General features: G+C 66.9%; 1 protein-coding gene across 13 annotated transcripts in view; it reads left to right on the top strand.

Annotated features, from left to right (window-relative positions):
• Positions 1-15295, top strand: part of ANO1 (anoctamin 1) — a 152338-nt gene that overhangs the window by 72175 nt on the left and 64868 nt on the right. For 12 of the 13 annotated variants that reach the window (XM_070062301.2, XM_070062161.2, XM_089307309.1 and 9 more), the window contains 2 exons: positions 3174-3337; positions 10566-10901. In XM_070062301.2, the coding sequence (XP_069918402.1) occupies positions 3174-3337; positions 10566-10901 (500 nt within the window). Of the gene's footprint in view, positions 1-2923; positions 3019-3173; positions 3338-10565; positions 10902-15295 lie in introns of those variants that run through there. The other variant, XM_089307330.1, reaches the window with a different exon arrangement.

The raw sequence follows: 15295 nt of genomic DNA, 5'->3' as shown, positions 1-15295 counted from the left end.
GTTGATCTGGGGCATAAGACTGGAAGCCGTGCATACCAGCGATCCCCAGAAAGCTCGTGGAAGTGTGTGTTACGAGCTGCTATGCATGGGTGTGGTGGGTGTGGTGGGTTTGGTGGGTTTTGGTGGCTGTTTGTTTGTTTGTTTGTTTTTGCACCAAGATAAACTTATCGTTTCATTCCGTTTTCCACGAACTTTTTGAAGCGCCCACGAATGTGAGCATGCGCGTGTGTGTCGACTCCGGGTGCGCTCCCATTGGTGGGGCGGGGTCAGGAGATGGAGAGCGGAGCCTGGTTTGCCTCCCCGCCTGACCTTAAGTCAAGTGCGTCAGCTCCCCGGGCCTGGGTGTGCTCGGCTGTGGAACGCGGGAGATAACATCGGCCTCCCAGGTCCCTGTGAGCGTGCAGGGGAGGCCTGGTGCTCAGCTCGGCGCTGGGGTTCTGTGGGGCAGGGGAGAGGGTGTTCCTGGCCTCCAGGGGGTTGGGGTCACCGGGAGGCCACGAGGAGACACAAGGCCAGCCCACGACAAAGGGGGGTCCTGCCCCAGCGTCCGTGGCGGGAGGCCGGAGAGCCAGCAAGCCCTGATGCCGTGGTTCGGGCACCTTGTCCTGTCCCTTTGTCCTGCCGGTCACCAAGGTGCAGGCAGGACGCGCTCTCCCCGTGGTGGTGGCAGCGAGAAGAAAACAAAATGCCGCTGGCAAGGGCCCCCCTTTGCAGCCCGACACAGACGTCACCCCCCAGGTGGCCTTGACGGTCTCTTCTTGTCGCTTTCCACGTGTGCCCCTGGGGACGGCCCAAATGTCAGCAGAGTTGGAGGCGGCCGGCGGCACCAGAGGGCAGGGCTGTGGCAGAGCAGACGCAGCCGCGGCGTCTGCCGCGATGACTCCATGGGCCGGGTGGGCTCCCCGCTAACCCGCGAGGTGGGGCGTTGATCCTGGCGGGGAGAGCGGCCCCTGTGAGCCGGTGAGCAGGAAACGCGGCCCAAGTGGTGCAGTGCGTGGGGAGGGCCTGCTGATGCCGAGTCTGGCGGGCCCAGGGGAGACGGACCGAGGTAGGTGCCCGGGGCACAGACCAGGGGCCGAACAAGGGGAGCCCAGAAAGCAGCCCCGACTGGGGGGATGGCTTCACTTAGGAGCGCCTCCTCCCGCCCGGGTCCTGGGGCTTTTGTTACTTGTGTTGGTCCTCAGCTGCCCCTCCGGGGACAGACTTGGTCTTTCCCCGTCTGTCCACCCCCGCCGTGTCCCCTCTGCACGCTGGCCGGTACAGGATTGGAGCGAGGAGGGACGCCCCCACAGGCGGTGAGCGTGGTGTACGGCAGGATAAGGCGGCTCAGGCCCCGGAAGTGAGGCTGAACGCGTCTTCAGCAACCCAGGCAGGAGGCGTGCGAGGTCGTCCCCCACCTGGCTGCCCCCAGAGGGGCTCCGGCCCAGGGCCCCATCACGGGCAGCAGGCAAGGGTCACGTCCCAGCATTCGGGAGCGCCGGGGCGTCCACGCTTACTCTCTCTCTGCAAATCCACACCTCGGAGACTTTGGGAGCGCTAGGACTCGGGTTCGGAGAGCATGATGGGGTGACGCGGTGTAGGCTGGTCACCGGCAAGGAGACGAGGACGAAGTAACTGTGTGTGTGTGTGTGTGTGTGTGTCCGCTCTTCCCAGCCCTGGAAACTTGACCTCCGGTGAGATGGGGGCCCCAGAGGGCTGTGTCTGCAGGGGCACCGGCTCGGGATGGTTCTGCAGACCCCCCCTGCTGGCATGGCCGCGCCGGGTTCTGACAGTTCACAGACTTGGGGCGTCTCAGGGCCAGGACGGGGGCGTCTCAGGGGCAGTCCTGCTGGGAGGAGAGAGGACAGCAGCCGCGGCCGCCCTGCGGTGCCCGGGGCCGGGTTGTGGCTTCGGGTGTGGCCGATGCTCACGGGAGAACACACAGGCTGTGTGAGCCCGAGGGGGCTCTCACGAGGGCCAGAAAGAGCCGCAGTGCAGCTGGACCCGTGCCAGCCCCAGCGCCGCTTCCCGACTCCAGCTGCCAGCCGCGGAACCGAGGCCTGTCGATGACATGGTGCCCTCGGCAGGCCGCTCTTCCGTCACTTCTGCAGGCGTCCGGTGTCCCCAAGCCACCACTGTGGGCGATGGTTGGGCACTGGTGGAACGAGCCTGGGACACAGACCTCCCCTGTGAGATGAGAGGCAGGGATGTGCTTAGTTTAATGCCAGAGGTTCTGTGGGAACAGAGGATGGCCTGCGTGGTAGGTGGAGGAGAAATCCAGGAGGACCCCCTGCAGGAGGTGGTATCTGCTGCACACCATAGATAACAGGATTCAGGGAGGCGGTGGACAGGGGGGCTTGTTCCCCCGGGGGCTCAGTCAGCGTGGCTGCCCCGGACCCTTGCCTCTTTTCTCCTGCGCAGGGATGGAGGCTTAAAGATGCCCCTAGGTTTCCTCCTGAGTGCCAAGCCCCTGCTGAATCGTGGGCTGAGAGAGAGCAGAGCTGGGACCCCTCACCCCGTCCCGTGACCTCGAAGGCTGGGGGCCGAGGCAGCTGATGCCCGCTTAGACCTCGTGGACGGGGCTGTGCCCGAGCCTGGGCACAGAACACGGGGGCCAGCAGTACCGGCAGGACCACGGTGGGGAGGGTCTCAGGCGAGGGGCAGAGCCGGGCCATTCTGGGGCGGGGGTGAGAACTGAGTGAGGCAGGAGTTTGCACCGGGTGGAGGGAGACCCTGGGACCCTGTGTCCCCAGCCCTGGGGCTCTGGTTTGAAGTGGGGCGCCGGGGCCGGTTCCCCTCCACCCCGCCCCCCGGGAAAACACTTCCTCCCCCAACCCCGAAGGGGCACTTTCCCTGGATAAAAATAAAGCCTGGAGGGGCCCACAGGAACGGGATACTTTCTTCCTGTGTTTAAATTCCTACGGAAAATCTGACCCGCGCGGGAGCGGGCGGACCGCACTTATATCTTTAAGGAAAAGAGAGCCCGGCGGGCGTCCAAGTTCCCGGTCAGGCTAGGCGGCCTGCAGGAGCAGCCGCCAGGTCGGGCGCCGGCGGCCCTGGGGGAGGGTCGGGCGCGCCCCGCACCGGGCGGGCGGGCGGGCGGAGCGGGAGGCGGCCACGTCCCGGCGGGGACCGCGGGGAGGCCCGGCCCCCTGCGAGCGAGCGCGCGCGAACGCTGCCGTCTCCGCTTGCAGAGGCCGTGGGTGGGGAGGGCGCGCCGCCCGGCGGTCCGCGCGCACAGGCGGCCACGATGCGGGTCAGCGAGAAGTACTCGACGCTCCCGGCCGAGGACCGCAGCGTCCACATCATCAACATCTGCGCCATCGAAGACATCGGCTACCTGCCTTCCGAGGGCACGGTGAGTGCGGGGCGGCGGCGCGGCGGGCGAGCACCTGCGCGCCCGGGCGCGGGGAGCGGGGCGGCGGCGTCGGGGGAGCGCCGGTCCCAGCCGGAGCGGAGCGCGCGCGCAGGCGGGGCCCACCTCTCAGAACGCGGCCCTTGCGCCCCCACCCGGGAGCGCAAGGCTGAGGTCCCCCCTCCCCCGGCGGGACCCTCCCTTCCAAATCTGTTGGGGCAGCCGCTCAGGGTGGGGGCCGAGGGCGGAGGCCAAGCCCCTGGGAGCACAGAGTGGCTGCCCCCGCCCTGTGGGGCGCAAACTCCCGCCGCACCTGCCTTGGGGGCCTTGTGCCCTGGGTGCTGGGCCGCGCAGGGCACTCGGAGCGCCCAGGGCAGCCCGCGGGCACCCGGCTGTCCAGACTGCTCCTCGCTCCGGATAGCAGCCGGACGGGGTGCTGGCGCAGAGCCAGGCATCTGGTCAGGGACCACCCTATCCAGAGATCCCCACTGCCCGCCCCCCACGGGCCCCGGGGCAGGACTCAGTGGCCAAAGGCTCCTGGGAGATAGACGCCTCCGTGAGGTGTTTGGCTGAAGGCAGAGTTTCTGGGGGGTGGGGCCACTGAGCAGGCTGGGACCCCAGGACAGAATCCCCTTTCTCTGCCCCCCCCCAGCGGAGGCCTTGGCCCTGCCGCTCTGACGAGGTGGAGCTGCGCTGGCCTGTCCTAGCAGTCTTGGTGCTGGAGGGCCCGAATGCCAGCGCAGGGCGCGGGGGGGCGGTGTGTGCGGGGGCCAGGACAAGCCCAGGTGGCTGGGTTCCAGGCTGCAGGGCAGGCAGCCGCCCAGGCCTGTCAGGGACCCCACTCTTGGGGTCTCAATGGCAGTCAGATGGAGAGTGGGGGGCTCTTTGGGACGTGGGCTTCACGCCGAGCGGCAGGGAGGTGGCGGTTGGGGGGCTTTTGCCACGAGAAACAGGATCCTGCGTGAGCGGCTCGGGGCTGGCAGCTGCTGGTCCCTGGGCACCCGCAGAGGAGACAGGGCAGGCTCCGCCCGCCTGGAGTTGGAGGAGGGAGACGAGATGTTACCGTCACCCATGCCAGTGACAAGGGATGGTTCCTGGGTGCTGGGCCAGCGGCTGTCCCAGCGTGGGGTCACCCACCAGCTGGGAAGAGCCGGGGATCCGGAAGCCTGTGGCCACGCAGGACCTGCCTGAGGAGGGAGGGGGTGTCACGCCCCTGCCGGGCTGGGTGGGGCTCGGGCTCTTCCAGACAGGTTGCCTATGCAGAGACCCGGAGGCGGGGCAGAGGGACCCCAGGTAGGAGGCACGAGACAGGTGACAGGGAGATGGGTGTTCTGCAGGCTGACCCTGTTGAACTTGATGGTGACTTGGGTGTGGGGCGAGAAAGGGAGCCCTTGGCGAGTGGACACTGGGCTGGAGAGCTTAAGTTTTAGTCCCCAGAAACCACCTGTCCCGCTGCACCCGAGGACCTCGCAGGGGCAGACAGGCCGGCGAGCCCGCTGGCTCTCGGCACGCAGACCCTCCTTGGCACTCGCTTTGTCCCGCGGGGCTGGAGGGCGGGGGGCCGGCTGGCAGGAAGGAGGGGCCCCCCAGCTTGCTGCCGGGAGGGGTCCACAGACAGCCTGGGGGCGGCAGCGCTGGAGCAGGGGGCCTGCTGGCACGGGGCAGGCACTGACACCCCTGGCCCGGCACAGGCCCCGTGGTTGCTCAGTCATCGCCCTGAGTCACCCGCCTCCTACACGCGGAGACTGGAGGCTGTGGGCTGCGTCTCGGAAGGTCCCTGCCCCATTCTGGGCCCCGTGGCCCCTGCGTGCTTGGGTTGGCCACAGGACAAGCCCGTGCCGCCAGCCCGGGTCCCTCTGCCTTTCCCGTGTGCGAGGGTGAAAGCCACTTCAGAGAGCGTCCGAGGAACGCACTTGAAAGCGGGGGCCCAGGCGGCCTGGGTCCTGCCCCGGGCTTTGATTTGTCTGGAGCAGTTCTGACTTCTTCCTGCAAACCGGCAGCAGCCAGGCTCTGGGATCTGTGTGTCCCGAACAAGCCCAGACACCCCGGCAGTACCGGGCTCGCTGTGTCTGCGCACCTGCCCGCGAGATAAGAGCAGTCCCTGCCTGCCTGCCTGCCTGCCGATGGCTTCTAGCCCGCTGATCTCCCCGAGTCGATACCGGGGTTGGGGCGTCATGTGGACGACGACCTGGAATTTCAGCGACGGCCAAAACACGCTTCCCTCAGATCCGAGGGTCGGGGCATCCCCAGCCAAAAAATAAAGTTCCAGGCGGCTGATTCCAGCTCCCCAGTTCCAGAGAAAGCAGGTGCGGCGGCCTGCCTCGGCAGGCCTGCGCTGGTCCCCGCGGATGTTGTGAGTGGGGTTCCCAGAGCTGAGACGAGTGACACGTGCAGGGGTCCCCATGGCACCCCAGGGACCACCGCCCCCTTCTGCCCTTTCCCGGGGTGTGGGGAACGGTTGGGAGAGACAGGTGTGGTGGTGCCTGGGCCAGGGCCACCAGGCCACCCTGCTGTGAGGGCCCCATTGTCCCCTGGCCCCGCCCCACAGGGCCTCAGGAGCTGTTTTGCTCCCACCATTTTCCTATCTTGGGGACACTTTTTCCAGGAACATCCCTGACCCCAGACACTTAGGGGGTCATCCTCAAAACGCTCCTGTATCCCTGGTCATGCATTTTTTAAAAAGATTTCTTATTTATTTATTTATTTGAAAGGTAGAGTTACAGAGAGAGAGAGAGAGAGAGAGAGGTCTTCCATCCACTGGTTCACTCCCCAGGTGGCCACAAGGGCCGGACCTGGGCTGATCCAAAGCCAGGAGCCGGGAGCTTCTCCTGGTCTCCCACGCGGGTGCAGGGCCCAAGCACTTGGGGCGTCCTCCACTGCCTTCCCAGGCCACAGCAGAGAGGAGCAGAAAGGAGCAGCAGGGTCTTGAACCGGCGCCCATATGGGATGCTGCGGGCGGAGGATTAACCTACTGCGCCACAGCCCACCCCACCCCGTCACGTTTTATCCCCGCGGGAACCCTGGGCCTCAAGTCCAGGTGTTTGTGTCTGGGTCCCAGCACAGGGAAGCAGTGGGGGCCGCGTGTTTCCTGTTCAAGTCGCCAGCCTGCTGGGCCTCGGCTCCTGGGCCCTTGGATCTGTGGCTGCCTCCCCCAGCAGCACGTGGGGCCAAGCCTCCGCTTGCACCGGCGTTCCTTGGCTGTGTTCTGTGCCAGCTGCAGGAAAGGTGAACAGAGGGACTCCAAGGGCCCCGCTGAGGGGGTCACAGCTGCCCCTCGGCTAAGGGGACGGGCGTGAGAACACTCGGGCGGCTCTCCCGGGTCTGAGCTGGGAGGTGACGCGTGCAGGCTGAGGCGCGTCTTTCCTGCTGCACTGGGAACCTTTGGTCCGGTTTGTTCTCCACGAGAGACGGGCGCAGAGCCGCGTGGTCCCCACGGCAGCTCTGCCTCCTGGCTCGCTATGGCCCAGCTTGGAGCTGCTGTCCAGGCGCCGGGGGCCTGTGGCCCGCCTCGGCCGTGACCAAGGGCCGTGACTTCCTGGTCAAGGGCTGCTGACCGCCCTACGGGCAGGCTCATCCCCGTGTAAACCGAAGATCTAAACAGGGAAGCAGCACAGCCAGGAAGACGCAGACAGCGCCGGCCCCGCCGCACCCAGCTCCTTCTGCAAGTCCGGATGCGGCACTGCCGCCGCCTTTCTCTAGTGGTCCGGCCTGACCGTGAGGTTGCTTCTTCCTCTTGTAAGGGCTGTGATGATTTTTTCTCCTCCATGTTCATCTTTGTTGTTGTTTTATTTATTTTCACCTACTTGAAAGGCAAAAACAGGAAGCGAGCTTCCATCTGCTGGTTCACTCCCCAGGGGCCTGTGTCGGCCAGCAATGGGCCTGGTTGAAACCAGGAGCCCAGAACAGCATCTGGGTCTCCCCCACTGGGTGACGGGCCCAGGTGCTCGCGCCACCCCCTGCTGCCCCCAGGATGGGTGGGAAGTAGGGCAGGCAGGAGGCAGACCCGAGCCCTGTGACACCCGCCCCCGAACACCTGACCATGGACGTGACGGGGCTGATCCTTCCAGCAACCCTGCGAGGGGAGTCCCCACACGACAGAGTCTCGGGGCTGTGGAGGGCCAGAGGGGGCCACCTGGCAGGAGTCCAGCCTCTGGCTCCTCCCCCTGCCCCGTGTGGAAGCTGGGGGGCGTGTCCACGTCCCCCCCAGAGCAGGTGTGTTCCTGGGTGGACCCCGTGGACAGGAGGCCGCTGGTGGTGCAGACCTGGGACCTGCTCCCGGCAGGACGTCCTGTCTCTGGGTCCCTCCTCTCCTGCGGGATCTGTGCACCCACCTTGTTCAGTGTCAGCCGTGAGCCCTGCCAACCAGGAGCACTGCTGCCCCCGCCCCGCCCAGAGGCTTTGGCCTGGCTGCTGACGTCCTGCCATGTGGTGATGAGGCCACTGCACCTAAGGACTTGCAAGCAGACGGTCCCGGACACTCCCAGGACTTGGCTAGCAGGCTCAGGGCCGGCGGGAGCAGGGGCTGGAAGGGGGACTGCAGGTGGCCCCGGGAAGTGGTACACGGAGGAGGCCGGGTGAGCAGCCCCAGCCCGGGAGCCGTTGCGGCCCGGGCAGCCACCTGGTGTTGCCTTCCACCTGGAGAGCCGGCCGTGCTGGCTGCGGCTGCGGACTGCGTGCCCCCGCAGCCCACTGCCTGCACAGCCTCTTGCCCCTCTCCACTCCAGCACGCAGGGACCAGGCAGTGCCTCCCAGGGCCAGCTGGCCCCCGGCGACTCGGTACACCCCTGACCGCCCCGAGGTGCGGAGGGCAGGGCCGGGGCTGGAAGCCAAGCAGAGGCTGGGCAGGTTTAGGGGTGGGGGTGGGGGCGGGGGCGGGGCCGTGCCTGCATTGTCTTGCCCTCAGGTTTCCACAGAGGCAGACACGGGCCCTGCCCCCCGCCGCCACCAGGCACTGCCCAGAAGTTCCCTGCTGGCCTGGCCTCTCGTTCCTGTGCACCGGCTCCCCACGCACAGCCGGGCACGCAGTCCCCTCCAGGTCCAGGAGTGCCCGAGCCCTGTCCTGGGTGAGGCCGTGGGCAGGCAGCGAGGGAAGGCCGCCTCGATGAGGAGGAGCAGCTGCCTGGGACGGGCTGGGCGCCCAGGGCTGGGCGGAGGCCTCCCACCCGCCGTCAGCTCAGGGCCTGCTCCCGCACTGGGCCTCCGTTTCCCCAAACAGGAGTGCAGAAGTACGTGTGTGAGAGGCTGGGGCCCTTCTTGAATCTGCCCCTTCCTGGGTTGGGCCACGACTCCGCCTGCCCTCAAGAGCCAGCCCTTGCCACGCCCATCCCAGCCCCCAGGAGCCTCCCAGGCCCCAAGCCCCCGCGCAGGTGCACTCCAGGGAGAGGATGGGGGTCCCTGGGAGCTGGCTGGGTTCTCCTGTGGTGGGCAGGACAGGCTAGAGCTGTCACCGTGCGTCACCGCTGGCGGAAGGCGCCTGTGACTCCAGGTGCTGACCATGCTGCCCGCCAGGAGGCAGCGTCCTGAGGACGGAGAAGCTGAGATGGCAGGGGTTTGGCCCCACCTGTCCCTTAAGCAGGGGTGAGGACCTCCCAGTCCCGGCTGTCTGTCTCTGCCCATAACCCCCTCCCCTCGCCCCCGCACTTGGTGGGGGGTGGGTCTCTCCTGCTCCTCCCTGATCCCCCCACAGTTGGAGTTGTAGAGCTGCCACCCCTCCTGCTGTTCCTCCCACCAAATGGTGGGTGACCACTGGGGGCACTTGCCGGCCTGGGGGCTGGGGTAGCCTGTGGCCATTGGCAGAGCCCGAGCTTTGTAAGGAGGGTAAGTGGGGGCCCTGCTCAGCAGCCATGCCTTGAGTGGGGTAGGGTAGGAGTCGGGCGGGCAGGGGGGCATGGGGAGAGCCAGGGGCTGGGAGCGGGGCGCAGAGCCTGGCAGGCTCGCCTTCAGAAAGGGCTCTGTGTGCCTGGCAGGGAGAGGACGGGAGGGTTGGGTCCGTACACGCCTCTGGACTGTCCCGGGCACACGTCAGGGAAGGCTTCCTGGAGGGGGAAGCCGGGCTCCTGCTCCGCCTGGGAGGACCCCGTTCCTGGGCAATGCTGGGACTGAGCGTGGGCGTGAGGTGCACCTGCGCGTACCTGCGCACCCGGGGTGGGAAGCACGCCGAGGCGGCAGGCTCCCACGGGCACCGTGGCGGTGCCCCTCAGGCCACGCCCCGGCCTGGTCCCGTTTACTTTCCCTTGCTGCTCAGGTTCCTGCTTGCTGGCGGCACCATGTGCGCTGGTAGCCACGTTGCAGGGGTGTGCACGTCTGGTTTTCTCAACCGGCCGCTGGCTGCACCCCCACCTCCTCCGTCCCCCAGGGGAAGGAAACCGGCTCAGGCAGACCCTGTGCCACCCCCTCGGGCACCCCCAGCACCCCCAGACAGTGAGCCAGCGGCTTCCTGCCCTCCCCGTTCTGAAGCATGGTCGGAGGGGTGCACCCTCGGTGCCCAGCAGGACAGAGCCCAGCTGCCTCCCTCCACCTCCCACCAAGTCACCTGGAGGTCCCCCCCCGGAAGCTAGCCCCTGCCACGCCCATCCCCCATTCTTGGGGGAAGCCGGCCAAGTCCGCGAGAGCCCCCGTTCCGGCCCCGCAGCCGCTCGGTGGCCCTGCCGCCACCCCGAGGAGGTGATGCCTCAGCTGGCCCGAGGGGTTGAGATTCGCACACAGTACTGAAGTTCAGCTCTGCCGCGTCTCAATCCCAGCCCCCGGGGTGGGCAGCAGGTGGTCCCCGGAGCCCCGCCTCACCGTGGCCAGAGCGTGGCCGGGCCGCTCCTGGGCGACCGGCAGTGAATGGCCCTCGTAGCCTGTAGGCAGGGCCTGTGTGTGGTGTTCCCAGCTGTGTCAGCCTGAGACAGTGCCTGGCCCACAGCCTGCTGCTTAGGGGGCTAAGTGCAGTCGCTGCACAGTGTCCTCGGGGGCCTCGGGGGGTTGGCTCCAGGACACCGAAATCTGGGGACGCTCACGTCCCTCGTGTGAGACGGCACAGCGTTGGCACCCCCCCCCCATGCACCTGCGTCCTGTCAGTCATCTCTGGATGGCTGGGGTGCCTAACACCAGGCACACGCCGTGTCCCTGGCTGTCGGTGGTGAGAAAGCAGGCTGAGGGCTCTCCACCTGCAGGGGGTCGGACCGGTGCAGGGGGGGCCCCCTCCCCCGCTGAGCGGCCCCATTCTCCCCCTCCCCGTCCCTACCAGCTGCTCAACTCGCTGTCCGTGGACCCCGACGCCAGCTGCAAGTATGGGCTGTACTTCCGGGACGGCAGGCGCAAGGTGGACTACATCCTGGTGTACCCACACAAGCGGCCCTCGGGCAGCCGGCCTCTGGCCAGGAGGGCGCAGCACGGCGACGCCGCGGCGGGGGCTCGCGGTGCGAGGCAGGAGCAGCCCCTGCCCGGGAAGGGGGCGCCGCCGCTGGACGCCGGCTCGCCCGAGCCCGCCGTGGACTACCACGAGGACGACAAGCAGTTCCGCAGGGAGGAGTACGAGGGCAACCTGCTGGAGGCCGGCCTGGAGCTGGAGCGCGACGAGGACGTGAGTGTGGGCGTCCCGGGCGCGCGTTTCCTCCCGGCTCCCGGGCCAGCGGCCCTGGAGACCCCGCCCCTGCCGTCAGCGTAGAAGTTTCTGATCAGCCTTGGGGAGCCCCCGGCCAGCCACCGGGGCACGCCTGCCCGGGGGGAGGGCAGGCCTCAGGTGTGAGGGGGCGTCATCCCCTGCGATCAGCGGGGAGCCCCTGTCCAGCTGGGCGGGCGTCCCCGAGCGCCGGGGCAGGACCAGCCGCCCGCTAGGATTCAGTCTCGCCGCCTGTGAGAGTCGCAGCTGGAAACTGGGCTGTTGTGGCCCCGGGGTCTCTGTCCCGGCTGTCCTGGGCCTTACCAGGGGACCCCGAGTCTCACTCTGCCTGGCCAGCCCGGCGGCTCTCGGAACAGTGCCGCCGCCGTGCGGTGTTCCGTTGCCTGTCGTCTTCATGACCTGGGGAGCAGGCGAGCTTGCCGGCGGGGGCCTCTCCCTAGGAGCCGAGGCCTGGAGAGCCACGGCCTGCGTGCCCCGTGTGTGCCCTGTGCGTGCCCCGGCAGTGTGCCCCGTGTGTGCCCCGTGCATGCCCTGTGCGTGCCCCGGCAGTGTGCCCTGTGTGTGCCTTGTGTGTACCCTGGCAGTGTGCCCCGTGTGTGCCGTGTGTGTGCCCTGTGCGTACCCTGGCAGTGTGCCATGTGTGTGCCCCGTGTGTACCCTGGCAGTGTGCCCCATGTGTGCCGTGTGCGTGCCCTGTGCGTGCCCCAGCAGTGTGCCCTGTGTGTGCCCCGTGTGTACCCTGGCAGTGTGCCCCATGTGTGCCCTGTGCATGCCCCGGCAGTGTGCCCTGTGCATGCCCCAGCAGTGTGCCCCGTGCATGCCCGTGTGTGCCCCGTGTGTGCCCCATGCGTGCCCTGTGTGTGCCCCATGTGTGCCCCATGTGTGCCCTGTGTGTGCCCCGTGTGTACCCTGTGTGTGCTCCGTGTGTGCCCCGTGCATACCCTGTGCGTGCCGTGTGTGTGCCCCGTGTGTGCCCCGTGCATACCCCGTGTGTGCCCCGTGTGTGCCCGTGCGTGCCCCGTGCGTGCCCCGTGAATACCCCGTATGCGCCCCGTGTGTGCCCGTGCGTGCCCCCATATGTGCCCCGTGCGTGCCCTGTGTGTGCCCCGTGCGTGCCCCATGTGTGCACTGTGTGTGCCCCGTGCGTGCCCGTGTGTGCCCATGCGTGCCCGTGTGTGCCCCATGTGTGCCCGTGCATGCTCCTGAGTGCCCGTGCGTGCCCGTGCGTGCCCCATGCATGCCCGTGCGTGCCCGTGCCTGTGTCTGTCTGTCCTGACTCGGCTCTGGCATCTCCTCCAAGGGCAGGCAGACCCACACCTTCTGCATCCTTGTCCGACTGCTCGGCCTCAGTTTCCCCAGTCTCCCCACTCTTACCTCAGTGGAAAGGGGATATTTGAGGATGTGGGGAGCAGGCGTTGGCCCATGTCAGAGAGCCTGGGTTTGATCCCTGCCTCAGCTCCTGGTCCAGCTTCCTGCAAACGCAGAGCCAGGAGCCAGTGGTGACGGCTCAAGCTTTGGGTTTTCCACGCCGGCGTCAGCCCGGCCATTGCCAGCATTTGGGGCGTGAACCAGCAGGGAGAGTCTCCTCTCTCTCTCTCTCTCTCTCTCTCTCACACACACACACACACACACACACACACAGAGAGAGATAAGTAAGTATTTTATTCTAACTTGTAGAAAATAGAATTAAAAGATAAATAACTTATTTTGGCGCAAAACGTTTTAAGGCCCACTCATGGGCGTCTCATCGCGCGCGTTTTCCACGAGCTTTTTGGAGACCCTTTGTCACGGATTTCAGAAACGTTTCTGCGCCGAAATTAGCTCAACTTTTAATCCCGTTTCCCAGAAAGTTGTAGAAGAGCCCTCGTGACCATGAGTAACGCTTACAAGGCGCCTAATTCAGAGCCTGGCGGGAGCCTTTTTTTTTTTTTTTTTTAGGATTTTATTCTGCTTATTTGAAAGAGGGAGAGAGGGAGAGACAGAGCGAGATCGTCCGTCCGCGGTTCACTCCCCAAGTGGCAGCAGTGGCCAGGACTGGGCCAGGCCGAAACTGGGGCTGGGAGCTCCGTCCCGGTCTCCCACGCGGGCGCAGAGGCCCAAGCGCTTGGCCGTCTGCTGTGCTCCCAGCCCATAGCGGGAGCTGGGTTGGAGGTGGAGCCGCTGCGTCTCCACCCTGCGTTTCTATGGGTTGCTGGTGTGACCGGCGTCAGCTGAACGCGGTGTGCCCCAGCGCCGGCCCCGGGAGGCAATGGTTATGTCACCTCTTAGCTAGCTGCTCATCAAGGTGCAGGAATAGCAGGGAGGGACAGAGAGGGAGGCAGGGAGACGAGAGCCCCTGTCTGATTGGAACATCCCATCATGAATGTCCTTTTCCTCTCTTGCGTGACTTTGAAATACAACGTAAACATGACATCGATTACTGTCACCAGGAAAAGTCCGCTCTCCTAATGAGCGATCCCCAAATTGGCCCCGTGATTTCTCACTGGAGCCCAGAGGGGAGGGGCCTCTTCCAGGTGAACACGGCCTCGGTGTGGACACTTCGGGTTCCAGGCCCTGCCGGGGTCTCTGGCGGGTCCACCTGTGTTTGCCCAGGGCCTCCCTCACCAGGAGGCCCCAGGTCTGTCGGCCGCCGTCCCCGGCCTCCACGTGTTCTCCCAGCAGGGCCAGCGTGCGTGCGCCGGCTGCCACTGGGGTGGTCCGTGCTCGGAGCCCCGGCCAGATCCATGTCAGGGGAAGAGGCCCCCTGGTGGGCCGGGGAGGGGGTGGCACGTGCTCAGGGATCCGCAGGGGTGACAGCCCCAGGGGAGGTCACGGCCGGTGTGTGCTGTCCTGGGGGGAAACTGCAGAATCCTACCAGCTGCTCGAGCAGCCGTGACCCCGAAGCCAGGACCCGTTGCTCCGAGCCGGGGTTTCCGGCCCCAGTGGAACGCCACCCCTGCCTCTCCCCGGCCGCCAGCAACCTCTGCCGCACAGAAACCGAATGCACCCCCAGTTCAGAAGCCCCGCTTTCGAGCCTGGGCTGGGGGAGGCGGGGTCCCTGGATGGAATCAGCCACGCCCGGGGCGCTCTGCGGGCCCCGCCCTCTGCAGGCATGGCCTGGGCGTGTGTGTGTGTGTGTGTGTGTGTGTGGCTCCTGGGCCAGGCAGGCTGTGAGCCCCTCCGTCCTTGCCTTCCCCGCCGTGTCCGGGGGAGGTGATTGTCACGAGGCATGCTGTGGCGGTGCGTGCAGGTGGCACTGCTGGAGGACGGGCGCGGCTGCTGTGGGTTCAACGGGGCCGGTTCCCAGGGGGCCACACAGCAGCCTCGTCCGTCCCCTGTGGCTGCTGTGACCTAGGGCTTCCTCCCGGCCAGGTGTCTGTCCTGGATGCCAGCAGCCCGAGTCGCGGTGTAGGAGCTGAGCCCCACCGGCGGGGTGGGTGTGGTTCACAGGGCAGGTGGTCTGGGGGAGCGACCAGGTCCAGCCTGGGTCTGGTCTGGCTGTGCAGAGGGACCCTGGAGTCCCGTCCACACGCAGGCTTGGACAAGCAGGCCCAGGGGGGCCCGGCCTCCGCCGCTCCTCCTGCACTCGGGGGTATGGTCTGGACACTGACCCACAGGACGTGGGGTTGGGGCCCCTTGGAGCAGCCCTGCCTGGCAGGCAGCAGCAGGAAGAATGGCTCTGAGGTCTTTAGGAGCTCCCTGGCCCCCGCCCCGCCGCCTCCTCGCTGCCCACCCCTCGCCCTTGGTCGGCTTCCAGGGTTCCCATTAAAGGGACAAGAGATGCCTGTGGCCAGCACGTCTCCCTGTAACTGGAGCCCATCCGCATTTTTGAAGTCCAGCCTCAAAGCCTTTGGTCGTTATTTATGTCCGTGGGGTCACTGCCGAGAAGACCGCCCACTGAAATCCAGGCTGTGTGCGGGGGGGGGGGGGGCAAGGCCCGTGCTGCCCCAGCGCTGAACTTGACCCTGACTTTGCAGATTCTGTCAAGGCCATGGGCCCTGGAACCTCCTCAGAGCCCGCCGGCATCCGTGCCTCTGTCCAGCCTCGCCTGCGCCCCTGGCTGGCTCGCGGGGCTGCTCCGCGGGCCTTCAGTCTCACCCTACCCCGGGCTGGCGCCGCGGGAGGGCAGCAACATCTGTGCTCCATCTTGGTTGATGTTTTCGAAAAGCAAGCGAGGGTGGGAGAATGCGTGATGGGTGGGGATGGCTCCGCCCCCGCGCTCCAGCCCCGCCCGGCCCCGGGGAGCCCAGGGTGTGGGTTTAGACCCAGCTCAGCAGGGCACCTGCCCTCCACGGGGCTCAGTTTCCCCAGGGAGGGGTGAGCACAGCCCCTTGGCCCCGGTGGGAGCAGAGGTCCCTCCTCAAGGCCAGGGCATT

The sequence above is a fragment of the Oryctolagus cuniculus genome, chromosome 1, assembly GCF_051225735.1.
Source record: "Oryctolagus cuniculus isolate XC-2025 breed Fujian yellow rabbit chromosome 1, ASM5122573v1, whole genome shotgun sequence".
In the NCBI taxonomy this organism is placed as follows: domain Eukaryota; kingdom Metazoa; phylum Chordata; class Mammalia; order Lagomorpha; family Leporidae; genus Oryctolagus; species Oryctolagus cuniculus.
This window is presented reverse-complemented; position numbering and strand designations above follow the sequence as displayed.